Source organism: Coregonus lavaretus (genome assembly GCF_964263955.1).
Source record: "Coregonus lavaretus genome assembly, chromosome: 24".
NCBI lineage: Eukaryota > Metazoa > Chordata > Actinopteri > Salmoniformes > Salmonidae > Coregonus > Coregonus lavaretus.
In genome coordinates this window covers 15260311-15287387 of record NC_140011.1, presented here as the reverse complement: position 1 = coordinate 15287387, position 27077 = coordinate 15260311, and the positions used below count along the sequence as shown (strand labels likewise).

Sequence of the window (27077 nt, the reverse complement as noted above, 5' to 3'; positions counted from 1 at the left end):
AAACTGCCTAGGCCTACTGTATATTTACGTTCATATCTTGGTAACCCATAATGCAATTTCTCATCGATGCACCAGTAGGAGGAGAAGAGTGCTCGAGCCCGTTGGTCTCCACCAATGGCTGAGTCGTTCGTAAGGAAGTCAATTGTTTGGCCCTGATCTGAGAATAATTTAGATATTTGTTCGTAAACAGATCTGTATTTCTTGCCAACAAACTTTGCCAAATACCGGTATAAGGTTATCTAGATATATTAAAAAGACCTATTGAACTGGCTTATAAGGGGTTCGGTTCTGAAATGTAATAACCTGCCTTTCTCCTGTACATGAAGAGCCGCTTTCCACCGGATGCGCAGCGGTTAGCGAACTACTGAAATCATTACGGGACGGAACAGCAAACTGGACTTATCTAGGAATTTATAGGGCACGCTTGGTAAAGCCAAATATTCACAGTCGGCGCAGAGCTCCGGCCGAGGTAGGGTATTATCACAATTTTCTAAACCTACCGGCTAAAATGCGTCAACACAGCGCGAGGCGTGTAACACGTGCCATTCGATATCGTTTTGATCGCATTGTGAACCAGAATCTGGATTTATAGGAGACATTGAATATGGCGATTCTCCTTTTTTCGGTTGCATGTAACTTTTTTTATTTACACCTTTTTTAGAAGTACATACTGGCCGTGGCGGCAGTAATAACGATAGTTGCTCAGAGCAACTCCATTCTTTGGTAAGTACCGGACCTAATGTGACATTATTTAATTTGAAAAGCTGGTGAATGGCAAGTTGAATGGCTGCTTTCTGGGCTTAAAGGAGAATCGCCATATTCAACGTCTCCTGTAAACCCAGATGTTGGTTCAGTTAATTTGTAGCAATAATATACAAAGTGTAGGCTGTCGTGCTATTGTAGAGTGCATTCGCAATCCAGTGAGTGAGTGTATTCAGTGTTTCCACAATTGGGTCTTTTCAATAGACTATTATGTTTGTAGCCCAAATATAGACACCTTTATTCATTCATAAATGTATTAATAAACCGGGTCTATCGGTACCTCTTCCCTGAACACGATGGGGTGGGGTGGGGTGGGGTGGGGGGGGGGGGGGGGGGGGGGGGGGGACATGAACAGTGTGGCCAAAAGGCCGTTTTAGCATGGGCAGCACCATTGAGGACTTCCACCATTTTAATGTTGTCAACTGGGTAGGACTTTAAACTTTATGGGCTGATCCCTCCTGATGACCCTGTTGGAGTCATGTGCAACCGGGTCATCAGGAGGGATCAGCCAATCGCAAAGATAATTGACTACTTAAAAATTGAGATTGCCTCAATGGCGCTGCCCGTGCGCTCACAGATTTACATTTACATTTTAGTCTTTTAGCAGATGCTCTTATCCAGAGCGACTTACAGTTAGTGAGTGCATACATTTTAATACTGGCCCCCCCGTGGGAAACGAACCCACAACCCTGGCATTGCAAACACCATGCTCTACCAACTGAGCTACATCCCTGCTGGCCATTCCCTCCCCTACCCTGGACGACGCTGGGCCAATTGTGCGCTGCCCCATGGCATACTGGGAACTATATAGGGATGCTTTCTCTATCATTCTCAATGGGTGGGACCAAAGTTGGGTAAAGCTAAACTTTATGCAAATACTCCATGACATTGCAGCGCTATTGACCAATCAAAGCTCACTATAGCTTCCAGGCCCTACTGGATTGGCTGTTGATACCTAGCACTACCTAGTGTGCTTGGTAACTTGTTAGAACCCACATGAGGGCAATGCTAGTGTGGTTATCCACATTTTTGCTAATATATATATATATTTTTCAAATAGCAAAGTGGGCGGGGGGACCGTTGGGCGATGCAAGCATAGCCCCTCACGGAGTGGCATTCACTGCGGTCACGTGGGTTGTACTGGGGTACGGATCAGTGTTGCCAATTTAGCGACTTTGTCGCCATATTTATCGAGTTTTCAGACCCCTCTTGCGACACACTTAAAAAAAAAAAGCAACTAGCGACAAATCTAGCGACTTTTTCTGGTGTTATTGGAGACTTTTGGAGACTGACGTGAAAGCACCTATCGTTCTTACTCTTCTCAACGAGCAGCGGGTGCTGCCACGGGGTTGGGTGCTGCCGTGGGCCCCACCCCTGTCGCCGTGGGCCCCACCCCCCATCGCCGTAGGCCCCACCCCGTCCCAAAGCACTCACAGTCCTCGCGCAGCAGTCCCTCCCAGCTGCAGTCAGAGTAGGAGATGTTCACCTCTCCGCGTCCAGACTGCAAATGAATCGCACATGCGGAAAGCCGCCGCTGGCTGATCCCGCCCTGGTTTACATTCAGGGCGGGATGAAGGGTGTTTTTTACTCACTTTTTGTCTCTCCCACAACATTATTCCTCTCTGCTACAGCGTCCATCACAATTACATGCACATGGCCAATTATGCAAATTAGGTGATGACGCCATTTACGACTTTTAGGACAGCTAATAGCTACTTTCCTTACTGAGGAGTTGGCAACACTGGTATGGATGTAAAAGTCCCTCAATCTGCCATTGTTGCCCATACAAATTAGCCCCAAGATTGCCTTGTTAAATCTTGTTCATTCTCTTAAATGAAATACCATGACTGTTTTCTCATTCACTGGAAATGTTTGAAATGTCTGGTACAATATACTTGGTAAGCTTGGTCGCAAAAGGGTCTTCCAAATGGTCAATGACCCCAAGCATACTTCCAAAGTTGTGGCAAAATGGCTTAAGGACAACAAAGTCAAGGTATTGGAGTGGCCATCACAAAGCCCTGACCTCAATCCTATAGAAAATGTGTGGGCAGAACTGAAAAAGCGTGTGCGAGCAAGGAGGCCTACAAACCTGACTCAGTTACACCAGCTCTGTCAGGAGGAATGGGCCAAAATTCACCCAATTTATTGTGGGAAGCTTGTGGAAGGCTACCCGACGCGTTTGACCCAAGTTAAACAATTGAAAGGCAATGTTACCAAATACTAATTGAGTGTATGTAAACTTCTAACCCACTGGGAATGTGATGAAAGAAATAAAAGGGGGGGGGGGGGGGGCAATGCAAATGTTCAGGAGTCTTATGGCTTCGGGGTAGAAGCTGTTTAGAAGCCTAGCTAGCTGAACAATGAACCATAATCCCAACTCATGACTTTACTACCCTGCATGAATCTGCAGGTAGCTAACCAACCAGGTTCAATGTTAGCAAGCAAATGGTGCTGAGATACGAATAATAAGATCATACATGTAACGTTAGCTAGCAAGACAGCCAGCTAGCATTAGCTAGCTAGCTAACAGGACACTTTGACTTGAAATGAAACCGCTTTCTGTCAAAATTAGAAACGTGTAATATCTGAAAATGTAGCTAGCTTACAATGAAAAAGCAAGGTATTTTTTCAAAAAATATGCATGGCCATCCTATTTATAATGTTTAGGCCTGTCATAGAAAGAATGTAGCCAGGTACATTTTCTAATGTTTTGCTTAAAGTTAATCTTGCATTGTACCGGAGAAAAATAGATAAACTACACAACAGTCGGAGCGCTGTGTGCTGATTAGTGAATTCTCACCCGAGTGCAGAAGTGCAACTGAAGCACAAAATTAGTCTGATGCACAGCAGAAATTACAATAAGAAGCATTTTAGATCTGCGTTCACAAAACGCAGCAAGATATTTGTTATCTCCTCCTCTCAGTTCTCAGCCCACCTGCTCTCCCCCCTCTTCCAGCAGGCAGGCCCGTTGCCCTAGCAACTCCAGACTCCACACAGAAACAGCATGCTAGGGTCTGCTTGTCAAAACTTTGCTTATTTGCCCAATGTCTCTCGTTCACATTCACTTGTAAATGTCCAAACTCACTAAAAACGACATTCGGTAGCTCCTACCTATACAGTGGGGAGAACAAGTATTTGATACACTGCCGATTTTGAGAGGTTTTCCTACTTACAAAGCATGTAGAGGTCTGTAATTTTTATCATAGGTACACTTCAACTGTGAGAGACTGAATCTAAAACAGAAATCCAGAAAATCACATTGTATGATTTTTAATTAATTAATTTGCATTTTATGGCATGACATAAGTATTTGATACATCAGAAAAGCAGAACTTAATATTTGGTACAGAAACCTTTGTTTGCAATTACAGAGATCATACGTTTCCTGTAGGTCTTGACCAGGTTTGCACACACTGCAGCAGGGATTTTGGCCCACTCCTCCATACAGACCTTCTCCAGATCCTTCAGGTTTCAGGGCTGTCGCTGAGCAATACGGACTTTCAGCTCCCTCCAAAGATTTTCTATTGGGTTCAGGTCTGGAGACTGGCTAGGCCACTCCAGGACCTTGAGATGCTTCTTACGGAGCCACTCCTTAGTTGCCCTGGCTGTGTGTTTCGGGTCGTTGTCATGCTGGAAGAACCAGCCACGACCCATCTTCAATGCTCTTACTGAGGGAAGGAGGTTGTTGGCCAAGATCTCGCGATACATGGCCCCATCCATCCTCCCCTCAATACGGTGCAGTCGTCCTGTCCCCTTTGCAGAAAAGCATCCCCAAAGAATGATGTTTCCACCTCCATGCTTCACGGTTGGGATGGTGTTCTTGGGGTTGTACTCATCCTTCTTCTTCCTCCAAACACGGCGAGTGGAGTTTAGACCAAAAAGCTCTATTTTTGTCTCATCAGACCACATGACCTTCTCCCATTCCTCCTCTGGATCATCCAGATGGTCATTGGCAAACTTCAGACGGGCCTGGACATGCGCTGCAGGATTTTAATCCATGACGGCGTAGTGTGTTACTAATGGTTTTCTTTGAGACTGTGGTCCCAGCTCTCTTCAGGTCATTGACCAGGTCCTGCCGTGTAGTTCTGGGCTGATCCCTCACCTTCCTCATGATCATTGATGCCCCACGAGGTGAGATCTTGCATGGAGCCCCAGACCGAGGGTGATTGACCGTCATCTTGAACTTCTTCCATTTTCTAATAATTGCGCCAACAGTTGTTGCCTTCTCACCAAGCTGCTTGCCTATTGGCTGTAGCCCATCCCAGCCTTGTGCAGGTCTACAATGTTATCCCTGATGTCCTTACACAGCTCTCTGGTCTTGGCCATTGTGGAGAGGTTGGAGTCTGTTTGATTGAGTGTGTGGACAGGTGTCTTTTATACAGGTAACGAGTTCAAACAGGTGCAGTTAATACAGGTAATGAGTGGAGAACAGGAGGGCTTCTTAAAGAAAAACTAACAGGTCTGTGAGAGCCGGAATTCTTACTGGTTGGTAGGTGATCAAATACTTATGTCATGCAATAAAATGCAAATTAATTACTTAAAAATCATACAATGTGATTTTCTGGATTTTTGTTTTAGATTCCGTCTCGCACAGTTGAAGTGTACCTATGATAAAAACGACAGACCTCTACATGCTTTGTAAGTAGGAAAACCTGCAAAATCGGCAGTGTATGAAATACTTGTTCTACCCACTGTATAACTTTATGAGCTGGATTGCCTGTCTTTGCAATTAGTTTATTTTCGTTTGCGCTCGTTAGCATATTTAGTTAGCAGCCTCCATGGAAATTAGCTATTACTTGTGCTAATTTTGTTAGCATTCTGGTAATGATTTATTAGCGTTTTTTGGCGCTTGTGTACATAAGCCAGTAATACCTTAAATCCCAGGTTGAGAGAAGGACGGTATGACTATGAAAATCTGGATACTGCCCAACCCTAAGAAGGACCATCCTACTCAGTGAATTTCATAAAAATAAAAAGTGAAACATTAAAGTGAACAATTTTAGATAAAACTATACTAAATATATTCACTTCACCAAATAACTGATTAAAACACACTGTTTTGCAATGAAGGTCTACAGTAGCCTCAACAGCACTCTGGGGTAGCACAATGGTGTAGCCGAAGGACAGCTATTGTCCGTCCTCCTTTGGGAACATTGACTTCAATACAAAACCTAGGAGGCTCATTATTCTCACCCCCTTCCATAGACTTACACTAATTATAAAGACTTCCAGAGGACGTCCTCCAACCTATCAGAGCTCTTGCAGCATGAACTGACATGTTGTCCACCTAATCAAAGGATCAGATAATTAATCTAGTACTGAAAGCATAAGCTACAGCTAGCTACCACTGCAGTGCAAAAAATGTGGAAACCGTTTTGACAAATTTAATTAATTAAAAAATTAAGGAGAAGCAGCAGAGCGAGAGAGGGCTATATTTCATTGTATTTCTTATCACTTACTTAGCCAACTGATGCAGCTAGCTAATTTAGCCTACTCAAACACCTGGCTCAAACAGAGAGGAATGCTATTTATGTTAGATAGCTGGCTAAGGCTATCCAACACTGGAACTCTTCCAATGCGAGAGAAGCTTTCGGTTTTATTCATTTATTGGCACCGGGGACCACTGGTGTAACTGCTAAACTGCTTGCTGTACGTTGTACTCTGATTGCAGCGGGTTGGGTTTATTAACGCATTAGTTCTAGTAGCTATGTTGACTATGACGTTAGCTAATATGGTGACAACGATGTAGGTTGTGTGTAGCTGTTAGGGCTGTCCCCGACTAAAGAAAATCTTGGTCGACAGATATAGACACATCCTATGTGTTTTAATCAAATCAACTGTATGCACTGAGCTTGTCTGATGCTTTAAGCAAACTGTTTGATTAAATAATCAAGACACACAAATGACTAGAGGGGGGGAAAAAAGGACAGCGAGTGACTGTGACTAGCAACCGTTGTTGCTCTCTTCTCCCTGCTGCAGCGACCACCACAGAACATCAACAGTGTTTATCACGCTGTCCATGTTGCTGAAGCTGCAACATAATTACAGTATTTTCTGACTGAAAAGTTCTGATACCGAAATCCCTCATTGGTTTAGGAAAAACATTCCCTATTCCCTCAACCCTTTCTCTCTTTTACGTGATATGTATGCATTGCATGCACGTGACCAATAGGGCCTAGCCTATCATAATCACATCAATAAATTGGTTAAAACAATCTCTGAACACCATTACACATTTACAGCAAAATGGATGCAGAGGACGTGACAAATAAACTCAAAACTGGTTGCTCAGGAGGTAAACGGGAAGTCAGATGTGTGGAATACATTTACTAGTTGTGAAAAATACTGGAGATCAAGAAAAATAAGGTAAGGAGCAAGCGCTGCGTGCATATTATGTTTGCCGAATAGGTGCTGTTAGATTACAATATCATTTTTCGGACCATTTTGGAACAATGTAAACAACACTAAATAAATAAGCGTACCAGAGAGTCTGTAAAAAAAAATTGTAAAGCCTTTATTACAGCAAAGACTAAAAACAGTCTCATTCATTCGTGAATGCAATTTCCGAAATGGAACGGGTTTATTTGTTTATGCAAATTAATCAAGGGTCACTTTATTTTAAAACTAAAATGCTTGATTGCATTTCAAATCATGAATTACTCATATGCAGTGTGATGACATGAACGAATGAATGATTGATTCATACAGTAGCCTATATAACTATTGAAATATACAGTGCATTTGGAAAGTATTCAGACCCCTTCACTTTTTCCAAATTTTGTTACGTTACAGCCTATACAAAATACCCCATAATGACAATGTGAAAACAGGTTTTTAGATTTTTTTGCAAATGTATTAGCGGCGGCAGGTAGCTTAGTGATTAAGAGCGTTGTGCCAGTAACCGAAAGGTCGCTGGTTCTAATCCCCGAGCCGACTAGGTGAAAAAATCTGTCGATGTGCCCTTGAGCAAGGCACTTAACCCTAATTGCTCCTGTAAGTCGCTCTGGATAAGAGCGTCTGCTAAATGACTAAAATGTAAATGTAAATAAAAACAGATACCTTATTTACATAAGTATTCAGACCCTTTGCTATGAGACTTGAAATAGAGCCCAGGTGCATCCTGTTTCCATTGATCATCCTTGAGATCTTTCTACAACTTGATTGGAATCCACCTGGGGTAAATTCAATTGATTAGACATGATTTGGAAAGGCACACACCTGTTTATATAAGGTCCCACAGTTGACAGTGCATGTCAGAGCAAAAACCAAGCCATGAGGTTGAAGGAATTGTCCGTAGAGCTTCGAGACTGGATTGGGTCGAGGCACAGATCTGGGGAAGTGTACCAAAAAAATGTCTGCAGCATTGATGTCCCCAAGAACACAGTGGCCTCCATCATTCTTAAATGGAAGAAGTTTGGAACCACCAAGACTCTTCCTAGAGCTGGCCGCCCAGCCAAACTGAGCAATCAGGGGAGAAAGGCCTTGGTCAGGGAGGTGACCGAGCTCCAGAGTTACTCTGTGGAAATGCGAGAACCTTCCAGAAGGACAACCATCTCTGCAGCACTCCAGGCCTTTATGGTAGAGTGGCCAGACAGAAGCCACTCCTCAGTAAAAGGCACATGACAGCCTGCTCGGAGTTTGCCAAAAGGAACCTAAAGGACTTTGACCATGAGAAACAAGATTCTCTGGTCTGCTGAAACCAAGATTGAACTATTTGGCCTGAATGCCAAGCATCACGTCTGGAGGAAACCTGGCACCATCCCTACGGTGAAGAATGGTGGTGGCAGCATCATGCTGCGGGGATGTTTTTCAGCTGCAGAAACTGGGAGACTAGTCAGGATCGAGGGACAGATGAACGGTGCGAAGTACAGAGAGATCCTTGATGAAAACAGGCTTCAGAGCGCTCAGGACCTCAGACTAGGGCGAAGGTTCACCTATTATTTTTCGGACAATTTGGGACAGTGTAAACAACACTAAATACATTATAAATAATACCAGAGAGGCTGTTCTAACAACAGAGAAAAAGCTGTAAAGCCTTTATTACAGCATAGCAAAGATTAAAAACAGTCGAATTTGAAATAGTTTATCTGATGTGGTTGCATGAGGCTTGGTGCTCACGGAATCAGTAGATTATTAAACAAACACTCAAACAGGCAACAGATGCAGGATCTGTGTTATTTCTGTAGATATACAGTATATGGATGATTTATAAAGACAGGCACATTTTAACAGTTAGGCTATAGATTATAGACCTAATTAAGTTGTTTTCGTCCTCACTTAGACAATTAAGGCAAGGGTTGTTTTCTCGTCTCCTCACTCCGCTGCTGCCTCCGCTGCATTGTTCTCAACACCAATATGCTACTTAACTTTGCTATTATGCTAATAGCAACAGGGTCTAGGAAAAAACGGCAATTCAAAGCGCACTGATGTTTCAGAAACGCAGCCAGCGACCGCTATCCAACGCGGGAGAAAGCGCATTTGTTATAAAATAATATTTGTATTGGTGTTGCACCGTTGTTCTTACGTAATAGTACCATATACAATTTCAGTAGCACACGTCTTAGAGCAGGGATCATCAACTACATTCAGCCGCGGGTAGTTGTAATTTTTTTCTTAAGCGGGTGGTCGGGTGGGTGGAACATAATTACAAATAATTTGTAGATGGCAAATTGACCGCAAGAATCCCAAACATATATAATATTTGACTAAACCATAATCATTTAAAACCTTGCTTACATTTGTATACGATCACGTTTTTCTCTTATGTGTAGGAATACTTGAAAAGATTTCTTAAATAAAAATCTTGGGGGGCCAAATAAAACCACCCTCGTGCCATATTAGGCCCTCAGGCTGGCAGTTGGGGATCCCAGTCTTAGTGTGATGGACTGTGCCATCATCACGGCCTCCACAATGGATTAGTCCACTCAGACAGGCGCAAATCAGACCGGTGTCTTGTACACCATGAATTGTTATTTTTTTTTGCTACTGCTCGACTAAAGACATCTCGGTCGACAAACAGCCTATCGACCAAACAATCGACCAGTCGACTAAATGGGGTCAGCCCTAGCAGCGGTTATAGTATGAAGGTTTGTATTGGATTTTTTTTTCGCCTGGTCACAGACAGCTGTTGTGTTGTGCGCTGAAGTCCACAAGCGAAGGGAAAAGGTGAGAGGAGGAGAGCGTGTAGATGCGAGTACAGTGCCTTCGGAAAGTATTCAGACCACTAGACATTTTCCAAATGTTGTTACGTTACTGCCTTATTCTAAAATGTGTTAAATAGTTTTTTTCCTCCCTCATCGATCTACACACACTACCCTATAATGACAAAGCAAAAACTGTTTTTTATAAATTTTTGCAAATATATATATTAGAAAACAAAACTGAAATAACATTTACATAAGTATTCAGACCCTTTACTCAGTACTTTCTTTACTCAGTACTTTGTTGAAGCACCTTTGGCAGCGATTACAGCCTCGAGTCTTCTTGGGTATGGCGCTACAAGCTTGGCACACCTGTATTTGGGGAGTTTCTCCCATTCTTTGCAGATCCTCTCAAGCTCTGTCAGGTTGGATGGGGAGCGTCGCTGCACAGCTATTTTCAGGTCTCTCCAGAGATGTTCAAGCCTGGGCTGGCTGGGCCACTCAAGGACATTCAGAGACTTGTCCCGAAGCCACTCCTGCGTTGTCTTGGCTGTGTGCTTAGGATCGTTGTCCTGTTGAAAGGTGAACCTTCACCCCAGTCTGTGGTCCTGAGTGCTCTGGAGCAGGTTTTCATCAAGGATCTCTCTGTACTTTGCTCCGTTCATCTTTCCCTCGATCCTGACTAGTCTCCCAGCCACCACCATGCTTGGTTGGTGGAGTGCTGCAGAGATGGTTGTCCTTCTGGAAGGTTCTCCCATCTCCACAGAGGAACTCTAGAGCTCTGTCAGAGTGATCATCGGGTTCTTGGTCACCTCCCTGACCAAGGCCCTTCTCCCCCGATAGCTCTAGGAAGAGTCTTGGTGGTTCCAAACTTCTTCCATTTAAGAATGATGGAGGCCACTGTGTTCTTGGGAACATTCATGTTTTTGGTACCCTTCCCCAGATCTGTGCGTCGACACAATCCTGTCTCTGAGCTCTACGGACAATTCCTTCGACCTCATGGCTTGGTTTTTGCTCTGACATGCACTGTCAACTGTGGGACCTTATATAGACTGGTGTGTGCCTTTCCAAATCATGTCCATTTACCACAGGTGGACTCCAATCAAGTTGTAGAAAAATCTCAAGGATGATCAATGGAAACAGGATGCACCTGAGCTTAATTTCAAGTCTCATAGCAAAGGGTCTGAATACTTATGTAAATAAGGTATTTCTGTTTTTTTATTTTTAATAAATTTGCACACAAAAAAATAACCGGTGTTCGCTTTGTCATTTTGGGGTATTGTGTGTAGATTGATGGGGGGGGGGACAATTTAATCAATTTTAGAATAAGGCTGTCAATTAACAACATTTGGAAAAAGTCAAGGGGTCTGAAAACTTTCCGAATGCACTGTATAGTTGACTTTATTAAAACAGGGTGTGTCTATATATGGAAAAACACATGTAAAATAAGCGTACCAGAGAGTCTGTAAAAAAAAATTGTAAAGCCTTTATTACAGCAAAGACTAAAAACAGTCTCATTCATTCGTGAATGCAATTTCCGAAATGGAACGGGTTTATTTGTTTATGCAAATTAATCAAGGGTCACTTTATTTTAAAACTAAAATGCTTGATTGCATTTCAAATCATGAATTACTCGTATGCAGTGTGATGACATGAACGAATGAATGATTGATTCATACAGTAGCCTATATAACTATTGAAATATACAGTGCATTTGGAAAGTATTCAGACCCCTTCACTTTTTCCAAATTTTGTTACGTTACAGCCTATACAAAATACCCCATAATGACAATGTGAAAACAGGTTTTTAGATTTTTTTGCAAATGTATTAGCGGCGGCAGGTAGCTTAGTGATTAAGAGCGTTGTGCCAGTAACCGAAAGGTCGCTGGTTCTAATCCCCGAGCCGACTAGGTGAAAAAATCTGTCGATGTGCCCTTGAGCAAGGCACTTAACCCTAATTGCTCCTGTAAGTCGCTCTGGATAAGAGCGTCTGCTAAATGACTAAAATGTAAATGTAAATAAAAACAGATACCTTATTTACATAAGTATTCAGACCCTTTGCTATGAGACTTGAAATAGAGCCCAGGTGCATCCTGTTTCCATTGATCATCCTTGAGATCTTTCTACAACTTGATTGGAATCCACCTGGGGTAAATTCAATTGATTAGACATGATTTGGAAAGGCACACACCTGTTTATATAAGGTCCCACAGTTGACAGTGCATGTCAGAGCAAAAACCAAGCCATGAGGTTGAAGGAATTGTCCGTAGAGCTTCGAGACTGGATTGGGTCGAGGCACAGATCTGGGGAAGTGTACCAAAAAAATGTCTGCAGCATTGATGTCCCCAAGAACACAGTGGCCTCCATCATTCTTAAATGGAAGAAGTTTGGAACCACCAAGACTCTTCCTAGAGCTGGCCGCCCAGCCAAACTGAGCAATCAGGGGAGAAAGGCCTTGGTCAGGGAGGTGACCGAGCTCCAGAGTTACTCTGTGGAAATGCGAGAACCTTCCAGAAGGACAACCATCTCTGCAGCACTCCAGGCCTTTATGGTAGAGTGGCCAGACAGAAGCCACTCCTCAGTAAAAGGCACATGACAGCCTGCTCGGAGTTTGCCAAAAGGAACCTAAAGGACTTTGACCATGAGAAACAAGATTCTCTGGTCTGCTGAAACCAAGATTGAACTATTTGGCCTGAATGCCAAGCATCACGTCTGGAGGAAACCTGGCACCATCCCTACGGTGAAGAATGGTGGTGGCAGCATCATGCTGCGGGGATGTTTTTCAGCTGCAGAAACTGGGAGACTAGTCAGGATCGAGGGACAGATGAACGGTGCGAAGTACAGAGAGATCCTTGATGAAAACAGGCTTCAGAGCGCTCAGGACCTCAGACTAGGGCGAAGGTTCACCTATTATTTTTCGGACAATTTGGGACAGTGTAAACAACACTAAATACATTATAAATAATACCAGAGAGGCTGTTCTAACAACAGAGAAAAAGCTGTAAAGCCTTTATTACAGCATAGCAAAGATTAAAAACAGTCGAATTTGAAATAGTTTATCTGATGTGGTTGCATGAGGCTTGGTGCTCACGGAATCAGTAGATTATTAAACAAACACTCAAACAGGCAACAGATGCAGGATCTGTGTTATTTCTGTAGATATACAGTATATGGATGATTTATAAAGACAGGCACATTTTAACAGTTAGGCTATAGATTATAGACCTAATTAAGTTGTTTTCGTCCTCACTTAGACAATTAAGGCAAGGGTTGTTTTCTCGTCTCCTCACTCCGCTGCTGCCTCCGCTGCATTGTTCTCAACACCAATATGCTACTTAACTTTGCTATTATGCTAATAGCAACAGGGTCTAGGAAAAAACGGCAATTCAAAGCGCACTGATGTTTCAGAAACGCAGCCAGCGACCGCTATCCAACGCGGGAGAAAGCGCATTTGTTATAAAATAATATTTGTATTGGTGTTGCACCGTTGTTCTTACGTAATAGTACCATATACAATTTCAGTAGCACACGTCTTAGAGCAGGGATCATCAACTACATTCAGCCGCGGGTAGTTGTAATTTTTTTCTTAAGCGGGTGGTCGGGTGGGTGGAACATAATTACAAATAATTTGTAGATGGCAAATTGACCGCAAGAATCCCAAACATATATAATATTTGACTAAACCATAATCATTTAAAACCTTGCTTACATTTGTATACGATCACGTTTTTCTCTTATGTGTAGGAATACTTGAAAAGATTTCTTAAATAAAAATCTTGGGGGGCCAAATAAAACCACCCTCGTGCCATATTAGGCCCTCAGGCTGGCAGTTGGGGATCCCAGTCTTAGTGTGATGGACTGTGCCATCATCACGGCCTCCACAATGGATTAGTCCACTCAGACAGGCGCAAATCAGACCGGTGTCTTGTACACCATGAATTGTTATTTTTTTTTGCTACTGCTCGACTAAAGACATCTCGGTCGACAAACAGCCTATCGACCAAACAATCGACCAGTCGACTAAATGGGGTCAGCCCTAGCAGCGGTTATAGTATGAAGGTTTGTATTGGATTTTTTTTTCGCCTGGTCACAGACAGCTGTTGTGTTGTGCGCTGAAGTCCACAAGCGAAGGGAAAAGGTGAGAGGAGGAGAGCGTGTAGATGCGAGTACAGTGCCTTCGGAAAGTATTCAGACCACTAGACATTTTCCAAATGTTGTTACGTTACTGCCTTATTCTAAAATGTGTTAAATAGTTTTTTTCCTCCCTCATCGATCTACACACACTACCCTATAATGACAAAGCAAAAACTGTTTTTTATAAATTTTTGCAAATATATATATTAGAAAACAAAACTGAAATAACATTTACATAAGTATTCAGACCCTTTACTCAGTACTTTCTTTACTCAGTACTTTGTTGAAGCACCTTTGGCAGCGATTACAGCCTCGAGTCTTCTTGGGTATGGCGCTACAAGCTTGGCACACCTGTATTTGGGGAGTTTCTCCCATTCTTTGCAGATCCTCTCAAGCTCTGTCAGGTTGGATGGGGAGCGTCGCTGCACAGCTATTTTCAGGTCTCTCCAGAGATGTTCAAGCCTGGGCTGGCTGGGCCACTCAAGGACATTCAGAGACTTGTCCCGAAGCCACTCCTGCGTTGTCTTGGCTGTGTGCTTAGGATCGTTGTCCTGTTGAAAGGTGAACCTTCACCCCAGTCTGTGGTCCTGAGTGCTCTGGAGCAGGTTTTCATCAAGGATCTCTCTGTACTTTGCTCCGTTCATCTTTCCCTCGATCCTGACTAGTCTCCCAGCCACCACCATGCTTGGTTGGTGGAGTGCTGCAGAGATGGTTGTCCTTCTGGAAGGTTCTCCCATCTCCACAGAGGAACTCTAGAGCTCTGTCAGAGTGATCATCGGGTTCTTGGTCACCTCCCTGACCAAGGCCCTTCTCCCCCGATAGCTCTAGGAAGAGTCTTGGTGGTTCCAAACTTCTTCCATTTAAGAATGATGGAGGCCACTGTGTTCTTGGGAACATTCATGTTTTTGGTACCCTTCCCCAGATCTGTGCGTCGACACAATCCTGTCTCTGAGCTCTACGGACAATTCCTTCGACCTCATGGCTTGGTTTTTGCTCTGACATGCACTGTCAACTGTGGGACCTTATATAGACTGGTGTGTGCCTTTCCAAATCATGTCCATTTACCACAGGTGGACTCCAATCAAGTTGTAGAAAAATCTCAAGGATGATCAATGGAAACAGGATGCACCTGAGCTTAATTTCAAGTCTCATAGCAAAGGGTCTGAATACTTATGTAAATAAGGTATTTCTGTTTTTTTATTTTTAATAAATTTGCACACAAAAAAATAACCGGTGTTCGCTTTGTCATTTTGGGGTATTGTGTGTAGATTGATGGGGGGGGGGACAATTTAATCAATTTTAGAATAAGGCTGTCAATTAACAACATTTGGAAAAAGTCAAGGGGTCTGAAAACTTTCCGAATGCACTGTATAGTTGACTTTATTAAAACAGGGTGTGTCTATATATGGAAAAACACATGTAAAATAGACGACTCTCGGTCGACCAAGATTCGGGGACAGCCCTAACTTACTGCTATAAGTGTATACGTGACGGCGAGCTTCATAGGGCTATGCATGACCAAAACAGACACCAATCTGTCAAACCACAAACGATAGTATGTGCGTGCAGCGAGTCAGTTTACTTGTTGCAGCAATCAAGGATTATGTGTGGGGTAGCGCAGTGGTCTAAGGCAGTGCTAGCTGTGCCACTAGAGATCCTGGTTCGTGTCCAGGATCTGTCGCAGCCGGCCACGACCGGGAGACCCATGGGCGGCGCACAATTCGTCCAGCGTCGTCCAAGGTAGGGGAGGGTTTGGCCGGCAGGGATGTGGGTTCGTTTCCCACGGGGGGCCAGTATGAAAAAAAAAAAAAAAAACCCGAAACAAACTAAAAAACATGTATGCACTCAATAACTGTAAGTCGCTCTGGATAAGAGCGTCTGCTAAATGACTAAAATGTAAATGTAATGTAAGGTAATGATGGCTAGATAAACAGAATTAATCACAATGCTTTGGGCAATAACACATAAATTATTTGCTATTGGCCACTAGATTGTCTGCAAGAATAAGATTTAAATCTGATCTTTATTTTAGACATTTTACAATGTAGATTTATGGCTTTTGGGATTACATGAAGTTGACTATCCAGCTATCATAATGTCTTAGATTCAATCACTGGGCATATCTTGGTTAATCAACCATGCTGTATTGGCCATACAATTGTCTGATTGGAATCTGACCCAGGTACCACTCTTGTCCTCTCTGCTCCCTGTACTGGTCCCTCAGCCCATGTGATGTCATCTGTTCCGGCTGATCCAAAAGGTAGTCAGCAGATACCCAGCACCATGTCGGTGGGTCTGGTGGGTCCATGCCCCCCTCTCTCCCAGCTGTACCATGAACAACTGGCCACAGGGTGTAGAGAGACTAGCAAGGTCCAGAAAACTGCTGCGGCGGGTGGAGGACCTCTGGTGACAATGACCATGTCTCTCAGACCAGCAGAGAGCAAAGCTATAGATGGTAATCTTGGGAGGTACTCTGATGGGAGAGAGCAACAGATCCTGGTGGAGCACAGGCAGAGCGCTTTGGGCTCAGTCGCCAGTCTGAGAGGTCATGTCTGTGGGACTGCTGGCGCTGCCGACTTCAGAAGAACAGAGAGACAAGTGTCAGACCAGGTGTGGAATGTGTGTCTTGTTCTTAGTGTATGCTTATGTTTCTGCATGTGTGTCCCATGTCTGTGTCTTGTGTAAACTTGTGTGTTGTCATTTTCAGATCCAAGGCATTCAAAGACCTGGCAACAAAGGCAATGTCTGGGTTCATCCAAAACAACTAGGTAATGTACCATTGTTGATATCAGTCTGTTGCAGAGAAACAGCAGTGATGACACTAAATAGTACAGACATCAGATGAGTCATGGAGGCGAACCAGTGAATCTAACAATTTCATTTGAATACTGCCAACGTTTTAGAGATGCAGTTCACATTTTGTCTTTAGCCACCATGCGAAATCTCAAACAGTGCGACCTAATCCTTCAGCTACCCAAACCAAACAGCCTACCTCCCCAGTCCCCACGCAGCCTCTCCCCTATCTTTGACTGTGTGTTGTGTACACAGATTCTACCTCCAGAGGCCCAGCCGGGGCCTCGCCTCCGCCTCAAGCCTGCCCCCCTGGCCCTGCTCCCCCGGCCGGCCCCACAAGCGAGCAGCTGGGCACCCTGGAGTGCTGTCTGGCACGCCACCAGGCAGAGATGAAGTGGCTGTTGACGGGTACCCTGGGCTCCCTGTGCCAGCGGCTACAGGTGGTGGAGAGGAGGATGGAGGAGCTCTGTGAGCAGGGAACCACACACGGCAACAGCCTGGTCCTGCTCAACACCCAGGTGGGCCAGCTGGCAAGAGGGATGACTGCCACCACCAAACAGGACTTGTCACCTCTCCATGGTCTGGGTGAGTTGAGGCTGACGCACTAAATATTAGAAGGCACCACACTAAAACATGTTACATTTTATTAAGTAATTTTTAAAAGCAGAAAAATTGAATGTTTTTAAGATGAGTGTGGATCATATCGATCGTTCGTTAAGTCACACTGAGAGGTTGTGAAAGGTTGTTGTCTGTGTACTAGAGGCTGCAGTGTTTAAGTACTTGATTGAAGATCATTTTGTTGGTGAGTAATGTTTTGGTTTCTTGTGTTGATCCAGGAAAGGAACCAAGAGTGCTGAAAGAAGAAAAGTTGGACTTCACCAAGCTGTTACCACACGCTCCAAACCCTTCATGCAATATGGGCTGCTCTGGAACAGACAAGGTTAGCCTCACTGGATGTCAATGGAGGATGGCGACAACATTTTCACCTAGCCACAGTCCGTCCCGGCGCGGTGACCACAAAGAGGGATTAGGTGGGGAAATGGAAAGGACAGAGTCAGGACACTCTGTATCCTCTGTCGGAAAAGAGGCGGTCACAGAGGGGTGCATACAGGGAAACTACTCCCCTGTGTCGGACTTTGAGGATCTGGACATGGAGCTGGCTGGCGAGAAGGGGCAGGACGCTGCCACCTTGTTGGTCAATTCTGCCCTGGTGGATACAGAGTCTAGTGACAGCCAGGAAGTGCCCCTTCCATCCACTTCTCGGAAGTCACAATCTGGGGCGTCCTGCCCCTTCTCGCCAGCCAGCTCCATGGAGACACATCCACGCTCTCCTCATATACACGTCCTCACTCAATCCCAAGGCCAGTCCAAAAGCACTGAGGTCCCAACGTGTCCAATTCCAGGTAAGGGTAGGACTATGGCTGCATTTTCTGAGATGGTCCATTTGAGCCCTATAGGAGCTTGCTCTCTGTTGCCACATTCTGTTAAAGTCGTAGGGTCATCTAGGTCTGAGCAAACGGGCATAATAGCTCCTGCTCCAACTGATTTCCAGCTAAGGATCACCAGCCCACCTCGCACTGACCACATGGCCTACACTCAGTCCTCAAAAGAAGCAGAGAAAGACCGGAAGCATGAGAGGAAGAGGCGGAACAAGAGGGAAGCGAAGGCACACTCGGTTGGTAAGTTTGACTCCACTGCCGCCATGTCCATCAAGGGTAGCTTCTCCGCCCAAATACAGGACCAACTGCAAGTTGGTGTGGGCAGGGAGACAGCCGAGGAGAGGCAGCAGAGTCAACAACACGAGAGGTTTGTGGAGAGTATAAGGGTGTCGTATGCCGGACAAGAAAATCAGACTCTGAGATTAACCTTACCTCCTAATCAGCAACACTCTCCATTGTGCCATGCCCAGTTTAAATCTCCAGACAGAGTATCATCACCATCAGGTTCAGTCTTTGCACCGTATTCCCGGTGCCCTCTGCCCTCTCCACCCATGTCTGGCTACGTGGACCCTCAGAAGGGCAAACAAGTCTCAGACCGATCCCGCCTGCCCTTCCACCCTACCAGCCCCTCTCTGGACACCTCCCTGGCCTCCAAGTTTTCCTCTCCCCGAAATGGCTCTTCTAAATCTCTCATCGTTGGTGTTCGATCCACCCACCACGAGGGCCAGTCCCTCCTGCTCCAGCTGTCGGACACAGCCAACCACCTCATAGCCGCCAGCCCCTCCCCGGAGCTCCCCTCACCCCCGGATGGTGGTCAAAGCAGACGGGGGAACCTCCCGCACTTCTTCAACTTCAAGCTCAAGCACCACTGGGATAAGGACCGGCTCTCCTGTAAGAAGCGGCCGCTAAAAGGCATCAGCAGCACTGGTGGCGCTCTAGCCATGACTCTCCCGGAGCTGCAGGAGGAGATGTCGCAGCACCACTGGCAGCCACTGGTGATTCTGGGCAGCTCAGTCTTGCTTCCGTCCCCCCTGCAGCTGGGGCCCCTAGCCCAGACCTTCTCGCGCTGCTGCAGCAAACCCCTGAACGGAGACCCCTCCACTCTGCAGCGGGGTCTCTCCCGCCTTCTCCGCGCCACAGGCCAGTTCCCCATGTCCCTCTTCAGCCAGATGGGCTTCTCGAAGTTCTCCAAGTGGGGTCTGAGCACTGTGCTGGCTGCCTCCTCCCCCGCCTCCTTCCGCCACTGGTTCAGACACAAGCACCCCGCGCCCCTCATGAGACTGTCGGCCACGGAGAAGACTGTGGTGTGTCAGATCATGGAGTCGCGGAAGAAGTACATGCATCTTCCCCTGCTGCCCCTCAAGGACTACACTGGCCCTCCTGGCCTGGGCAATGACAACAGGTCAGTCTGTAACGTGATATTGACTTGTGAAAATGGCTTGATGCTCTTTGAGATAATGAGGGATTTAGAGGTAACATTTGAAGAAACTCATCTGATTTCTTGTTTGTATTTGTAGTTATGCTCGACCCTGTAGTCAAGATACTTCCTCTAGCAGGAATTCTACCGCAGAAAGGTGATCAGCACATGCAACAAGCCACTCAGTATGATGAATGTTTTGTGTTGTCTAGACATGGCACAGTATCCATAAAATGCGGATCCACCACACAATGTAATAACGGATTGGATTAAATATCAATGTGGCCAGACTACTCTAAGTGTACAAAACATTAGGAATGCCTGCTCTTTCCATGACACATACTGACCAGGTGAAAGCTATGATCCCTTATTGATGTCACCTGTTAAATCTGCTTCAATCAGTGTAGATAAGGGGGAGGAGACGGGTTGATGAAGGATTTTTAAGCCTTGAGACAATTGCGACATGGATTGTGTATGTGTGCCATTCAGAGGGTGAATGGGCACGGCAAAATATTTGTGTCTTTGAACGGGGTATGGTAGTAGATGCCAGGTGCACCGGTTTGTGTCAAGAACTGCAACGCTGCTGGGTTTTTCATGCTCAACAGTTTCCCATGTGTATCAAGAATGGTCCACCACCCAAAGGACATCCAGCCAACTTGACACAAAGGGGGGGGTGCAACTCAATATTAAGGTGTTTTTAATGTTTTGTACACTCAGTGTACATTGCATCCTTTACTGCTTTTGTCAGTGGCTTCTCAAATATAAACACAATGTTGTAATCATAGCTACGGGAAGATCTGTGGGGGTGTGACGACTCTTTCGCCGACGGGGGTGGGGGGGGGGCAGATATATTTTTTGCCCACACTACAGACGGCTATATCGGTCCGCTAATACAGAACTCGTAAAAGCCCTTTTTTGTAATTATTATTTTGTTCCATTTTGTATTATTTTTTGTAATTACGATTGTTTGCTAATTCCAATTTTTCAGGAGGTGCTTCAGCACCCCTACTTCCCGCAGCTGTGATTGTAATGGTGCACAACCTATGCATTTTATCGAAAATCCTTTTTCCAACAGTTGAACTGTTTTTCTCCTTCCTGTCCTGCCACAGCAGCACAACTCTCACCTCTCCACCTACACGACGAGGTAGGGTCAGACTCACCCCAGAGCGTGCCCTTTCCAACCCCAGAACCAGCCATGGGCACAGCCCCAAGACCATGTGTCTGGATAACCAGCCTGAGCCTGTACCCAGTCTTGCCATCGCTAGTGCCAATGTCAAATATCCCAGTCTGCATGGTCATGGCTGCAGCTCATCCAGAGAGGTGAGCCTGCCATATACAGTAACTGTACACGTCATACACTATACTCTTAGACTGGGCTTTGTTTGATTGTACTATACAGAGCCTTCTACTGTATATAGGTGTGGCTCTGATGCTGTACAATCCTTACAATTTATTGGGACCATGCTTAACAAACATTCCAGCAGATTTTAGCAATTTAGCAACTTCTCAGTTGCAGTCTCTGCAGTCTTGGTCCTAAGGGGGCTAATGAATGTTGTGTGACAATGGAAACAGCATTTTGGTGTTGACTAATGAGTGCTCATTTTCTCCACGGAGAGACTTAAGGGTATTTTATTCCCTTTGAGCATCATTATATTTCAAAGAAGCACCTCTTCTCTTGTTTGATCACAAACTCTTGCAATCCAGCTAGTTTTACCTCTCCCATGTGGCTTATTTGCGATATTAAAATACGAATATTTTATGGTTCTGTGACCTTGTTCACTTTTTCTTTCTTTCTGTGGTTCTGCAGGGAGGTCTGTATGAGGCGGATGTGGGAGCCCAGCCAGGCCAGCGCTCCAAGAGGGTATCCCAGATCCGCATTCGGAAGACTGTTCCCAAACCAGACAACAACCTCACTCCCATGGGCCTGCCCAAACCAAAGAGGTGAGGAAGAACCAGTAACTAACGAAACAATGGGATTATTGATATGTACAGCGCATTCGGAAAGTATTCAGACCCCTTGACTTTTTCCACATTTTGTTACGTTACAGCCTTATTCTAAAATTGATTAAATTGTTTTTTTCCCCTCATCAATCTACACACAATACCCCATAATGACAAAGCAAAAACAGGTTTTTAGAAGATTTAGCAAATGTATTAAAAATAAAACTGAAATGTCACATTTACATAAATATTCAGACCTTTTACTCAGTACTTTGTTGAAGCACCTTTGGCAGCGATTACAGCCTTGAGTCTTCTTGGGTATGACGCTACAAGCTTGGCACACCTGTATTTGGGGAGTTTCTCCCATTCTTCTTTGCAGATCCTCTCAAGCTCTGTCAGGTTGGATGATGAGCGTCGCTGCACAGCTATCTTCAGGTCTCGCGAGAGATGTTAAATCGGGTTCAAGTCCGGGCTCTGGCTGGTCCACTCAAGGACATTCAGAGACTTGTCCCGAAGCCACTCCTGCGTTGTATTGGCTGTGTGCTTAGGGTCGTTGTCCTGTTGGAAGGTGAATCTTCGCCCCAGTCTGAGGTCCTGAGCGCTCTGGAGCAGGTTTTCATCAAGGATCTCTGTACTTTGTTCCGTTCATCTTTGCCTCGATCCTGACTAGTCCCCCAGTCCCTGCCTCTGAAAAACATCCCCACAGCATGATGCTGCCACCACCATGCTTCACCGTAGGGATGGTGCCAGGTTTCCTCCAGATGTGACTCTTGGCATTCAGGCCAAAGAGTTCAATCTTGGTTTCATCAGACCAGAGAATCTTGTTTCTCATGGTCTGAGAGTCTTTTTAGGTGCCTTTTGGCAAACTCCAAGCGGGCTGTCATGTACCTTTTTATTGAGGAGTGGCTTCCGTCTGGCCACTACCATAAAGGGCTGATTGGTGGAGTGCTGCAGAGATGGTTGTCCTTCTGGAAGGTTCTCCCATCTCCACAGAGGAACTTTGGAGCTCTGTCAGAGTGACCATCGGGTTCTTGGTCACCTCCCTGACCAAGGCCCTTCTCCCCCGATTGCTCAGTTTGGCCGGGGGGCCAGCTCTAGGAAGAGTCTTGGTGGATCCAAACTTACTTCCATTTAAGAATGATGGAGGCCACTGTGTTCTTGGGGACCTTCAATGCTGCAGAAATGTTTTGGTACCCTTCCCCAGATCTGTGCCTTGACACAATCCTGTCTCGTAGCTCTGCGGACAATTCCTTCAACCTCATGGCTTGGTTTTTGCTCTGACATGCACCGTCAACTGTGGGACCTTATATAGACTGGTGTGTGCCTTTCCAAATCATGTCCAATCAATTGAATTTACCACCGGTGGACTCCAATCAAGTTGTAGAAACATCTCAAGGATGATCAATGGAAACAGGATGCACCTGAGCTCAGTTTCAAGTCTCATAGCAAAGGGTCTGAATACTTATGTAAATAAGGTATTTCTGTTTTTTATTTTTAATACATTTGCAAACATTTCTAAAAACCTGTTTTCCCTTTGTCATTATGGGGTATTGTGTGTAGGTTGCTGAGTATTTTTATTTATTTCATCAATTTTAGAATAAGGCTGTAACGTAACAAAATGTGGAAGAAGTCTGAGTACTTTCCGAAGGCACTGTAGGGTTTCGTGATCACACTGAGTGCCAATAGTAAATACTAAAGTCAAGCTGAAAGATGCTTGTCTGAACAGGGCCGTTATGTCGAACTAGTAGTTTGATCAACTATCCTCCTGTGTTTCACATGTTGTTTTTTTGTGTGTACATTGCATCAGGCTGAAGAAGAAGGAGTTCAGCTTGGAGGAGATTTACACCAACAAGAATTATAAATCACCCACTCCCAACAGGTCAGTCACCATCATTTTTATTATTCAAACTGTACCTTAAGTTGAAGAACATGATAACACACAGTATATTGAAACGCTTTGTTGTCAGTCAGTAGGCTGTTTTAAATGGGCATATCTACTGTAGTCTATACCTCCCATCGCTGCCCCAGAGATCTCCTCTTGCAGCCACCTTGGCTCATGATATTAGACCTAATGCTTGGCTTACTTTATACATACTTTATATATACACAGTGGCCACATACACTGAGTGTACCAAACATTAGGAACACATGTTTCAATTAGTCAAGGGCTTGGTGATAGTTGACTAATTGAATCAGGTGTGCCAGTTTAGGGATACAACACGTACACTGAGTGTACAAAACATTAGGAGCAGCTTCCTGACATTGAGTTTCACCCCCTTTTGCCCTCCGAACAGCCTCAATTTGTCTACAATGTGTCAAGCTTTCCACATGGATGCTGGCCCATGTAGACTCCAATGCTTCCCACAGTTGTGTCAAGTTGGCTAGATGTCCTTTGGGTGGTGGACCATTCTTCATACACATGGGAAACTGTTGAGCGTAAAAAACCCAACAACGTTGCAGTTCTTGACACACTCAAACCGGTGTGCCTGGAACTTACTTCCATACCCTGTTCAAAGGCACTTAAATATTTTGTCTTACCCATTCATCCTCTGAATGGCACACATACACAGTCCTTGTCTCAATTGTCTCAAGGCTTAAAAACCTTTAACAAATTACATCAATAAGGGATCATAGCTTTCACCTAGATTAACCTGGTCAGTCTGTCATGGAAATAGCAGGTGCTCCTAATGTTTTGTATGGCCCATATACTCTGCCAGTGCACTCACCCCTCTCTAAGGCAATGAAGAATCTCTCTCTTTCTCGGTCTTTGTCTCTCAAATTCTTTATCATATGGTTTATCTTTTCTTTAGTATATGGTTTATCATATTGTTTTCCCATACCAGGAGCCTAGAGACCATCTTCTTTATCATATTGTTTTCCCATACCAGGAGCCTAGAGACCATCTTCTTTATCATATTGTTTTCCCATACCAGGAGCCTAGAGACCATCTTCTTTATCATATTGTTTTCCCATACCAGGAGCCTAGAGACCATCTTCGAGGAGCCCAAGGAGAAGAATGGATCGCTGGTCTGCATCGGCCACCAGAAGAGGAAGCGCGTGCTGGACTTCCCAGACTTTACACTGCCGCGCAAACGTAAAGCCCGGGCCAACCTGCCGCCCCTGCGTGTGAAGGGCCCCAGGGGCAGGGGCCGGAGGGAGAGGCCCGACGATGCCGACCTGGACATTATGCTCATAGAGAGGCTGAGCGAGCTGGAGGACTTCTTCACCTGCCAAGGCCTGGAGGACTGAGCAGTCCCACAATAACCCCTCCTTCACATCCAAATACACAGGCTGTGTCCCAAATGGCACCCTATTCAGCATATAGTGCTCTACTTTTGACCCAAGCCCACCCGGTCAAAAGTAGTACATTATATAGGGTGTCATTTGTGACATGCATTGCACAGTTGCTCATTCTCTGTTTTTGGAGAGTTTTGTTTTGTAAATGCATTGGGATTATGAAACAGGATTCTGTTTTAAATTTATTAGTTAGTGTGTACAGAGATTTTTTTATGATCGTGTTAAGTTTTGTTACGTAGGGGCACTTGAAATGCCCAGCCATTCAGATTACTTGTTTTATAACTGCTAGCATTTGAATTGCTAGAAAGAGAAACTTAAAGCTGAGATCCGCGATAGGCAAACAGCGCCACTGGCCACCCCAGGCGCATTTGTTTTTGTTTTGAGGAAATTAGCATTCAGCATAGTTAAAAAATAAAAGAATAGAACATACTCTGCTGTTCTACCGTGCATGCAATGATGTCCGGGGGAGACAAAGCAGTGTTCGTTGTTTGAAGTAAAGTCTTTGTTGTTGAAATATCGCAAACGGATGTGGCAGCTTCACCGCTATGGATTCCAGCTTTAATGCGTGCCTTTGTGGAAATGTAAACTAAATCCAGCAAAGATATGATTTTGATGATAGACAGTGAATAGTGGTTGAAGGATATTTTCTTCTTAGGAACTATAATTGAAACTGATAACTGAGAACATTGATACCTAAATGTGTGCGTTCGTTCACACACATGCACTCACGTGTAGACTACACAAGCACATGGACGACAAGTTCACCAACCCATACCTGAGCACTTTCCTTCTTACCTTGTTCAGACCATGTGACCTGTACTGGAAAAACTTTGGGCTCTAGTTAAGGCCCAGAATCTTTCTTAAAAGTATTGTCCCTAACCATTTTCCATTGGATGGGGGTGTTTGAGGATTACAAGTCATGTGCACTAAGGGGTCTGTGCTTCTAGAACAGTGAGTGCGTGCCTGTAGTTATTTTCCTAATTCCTATTGCTGCTACACCCCCTACCTAGTATATTGCTAAATTATATTATAGATGTTGTCTTAAAGTTCAGAACAGAAGTTTAATTTTTTTAAACACATGATCCATAGTCATAAACAGTGCATTCGGAAAGTATTCAGACCCCTTCCCTTTTTCCATATTTTGTTACGTTACAGCCTTATTCTAAAATGGATGAAATAAAAATGTTTCCTCATCAATGTACACACAATACCCCATAATGACAAAGTGAAAACAGGTTTTTAGACATTTTTGCAAAATAAAAACAAATAAAATGAAATACCGTATTTACATAAGTATTCAGACCCTTTGCTATGAGACTCGAAATTGAGCTCGGGTACATCCTGTTTCCATTGATCATCCTTGATGTTTCTACAACTTGATTGGAGTCCACCTGTCGTTAATTCAATTGATTGGACATGATTTGGAAAGGCACACCACCTGTCTATATAAGGTCCCACAGTTGACAGTGCAAAAACCAAGCCATGAGGTCGAAGGAATTGTCTGTAGAGCTCCGAGACAGGATTGGGGAAGGATACCAAAACATTTCTGCAGCCTTGAAGGTCCCCAAGAACACAGTGGCCTCCATCATTCTTAAATGGAAGAAGGTTGGAACCACCAAGACTTCCTAGAGCTGGCCGCCCGGCCAAACTGAGCAATCGGGGGAGAAGGGCCTTGGTCAGGGAAGTGACCAAGAACCCGATGGTCACTCTGACAGAGCTCCAGAGTTCCTCTGTGGAGATGGGAGAACCTTCCAGAAGGACAACCATCTCTACAGCACTCCACAAATTAGGCCTTTATGGTAGAGTGGCCAGACGGAAGCCACTCCTCGGTAAAAGACACATGACAGCCCGCTTGGAGTTTGCCAAAGGGCACCTAAAGGTCTCTCAGACCATGAGAAACAAGATTCTCTGGTCTGATGAAACCAAGATTGATATCTTTGGCCTGAATGCCAAGTGTCACGTCTGGAGGAAACCTGGCACCATCCCTACGGTGAAGCATGGTGGTGGCAGCATCCTGCTGTGGGGATGTTTTTCAGCGGCAGGGACTGGGAGACTAGTCAGGATCGAGGGAAAGATGAACGGAGCAAAGTACAGAGAGATCCTTGATGAAAACCTGCTCCAGAGCGCTCAGGACCTCAGACTAGGGTGAAGGTT

At 44.8% G+C, this 27077-nt stretch overlaps 2 protein-coding genes across 2 annotated transcripts; both read left to right on the top strand.

Moving 5' to 3' along the window:
• Nucleotides 1-203: 203 nt before the first annotated feature.
• On the top strand, nt 204-18236 carry LOC311099418 (uncharacterized protein; the record flags this gene model as incomplete). The annotated part of the gene is made up of 6 exons (XM_084140111.1): nt 204-723; nt 16261-16646; nt 16744-16804; nt 17085-17414; nt 17666-18095; nt 18233-18236. The coding sequence occupies exons 2-6, from the start codon at nt 16269-16271 to the stop codon at nt 18234-18236; spliced, it is 1203 nt and encodes a 400-aa protein (XP_083996237.1). The 5' UTR covers nt 204-723; nt 16261-16268.
• On the top strand, nt 18175-26543 carry LOC311099638 (uncharacterized protein). The gene is made up of 5 exons (XM_084140355.1): nt 18175-19670; nt 20795-21005; nt 21493-21626; nt 23434-23505; nt 24605-26543. The coding sequence occupies exons 1-5, from the start codon at nt 18247-18249 to the stop codon at nt 24873-24875; spliced, it is 2112 nt and encodes a 703-aa protein (XP_083996481.1). The 5' UTR covers nt 18175-18246; the 3' UTR covers nt 24876-26543.
• The last annotated feature ends 534 nt before the right edge of the window (nt 26544-27077 follow it).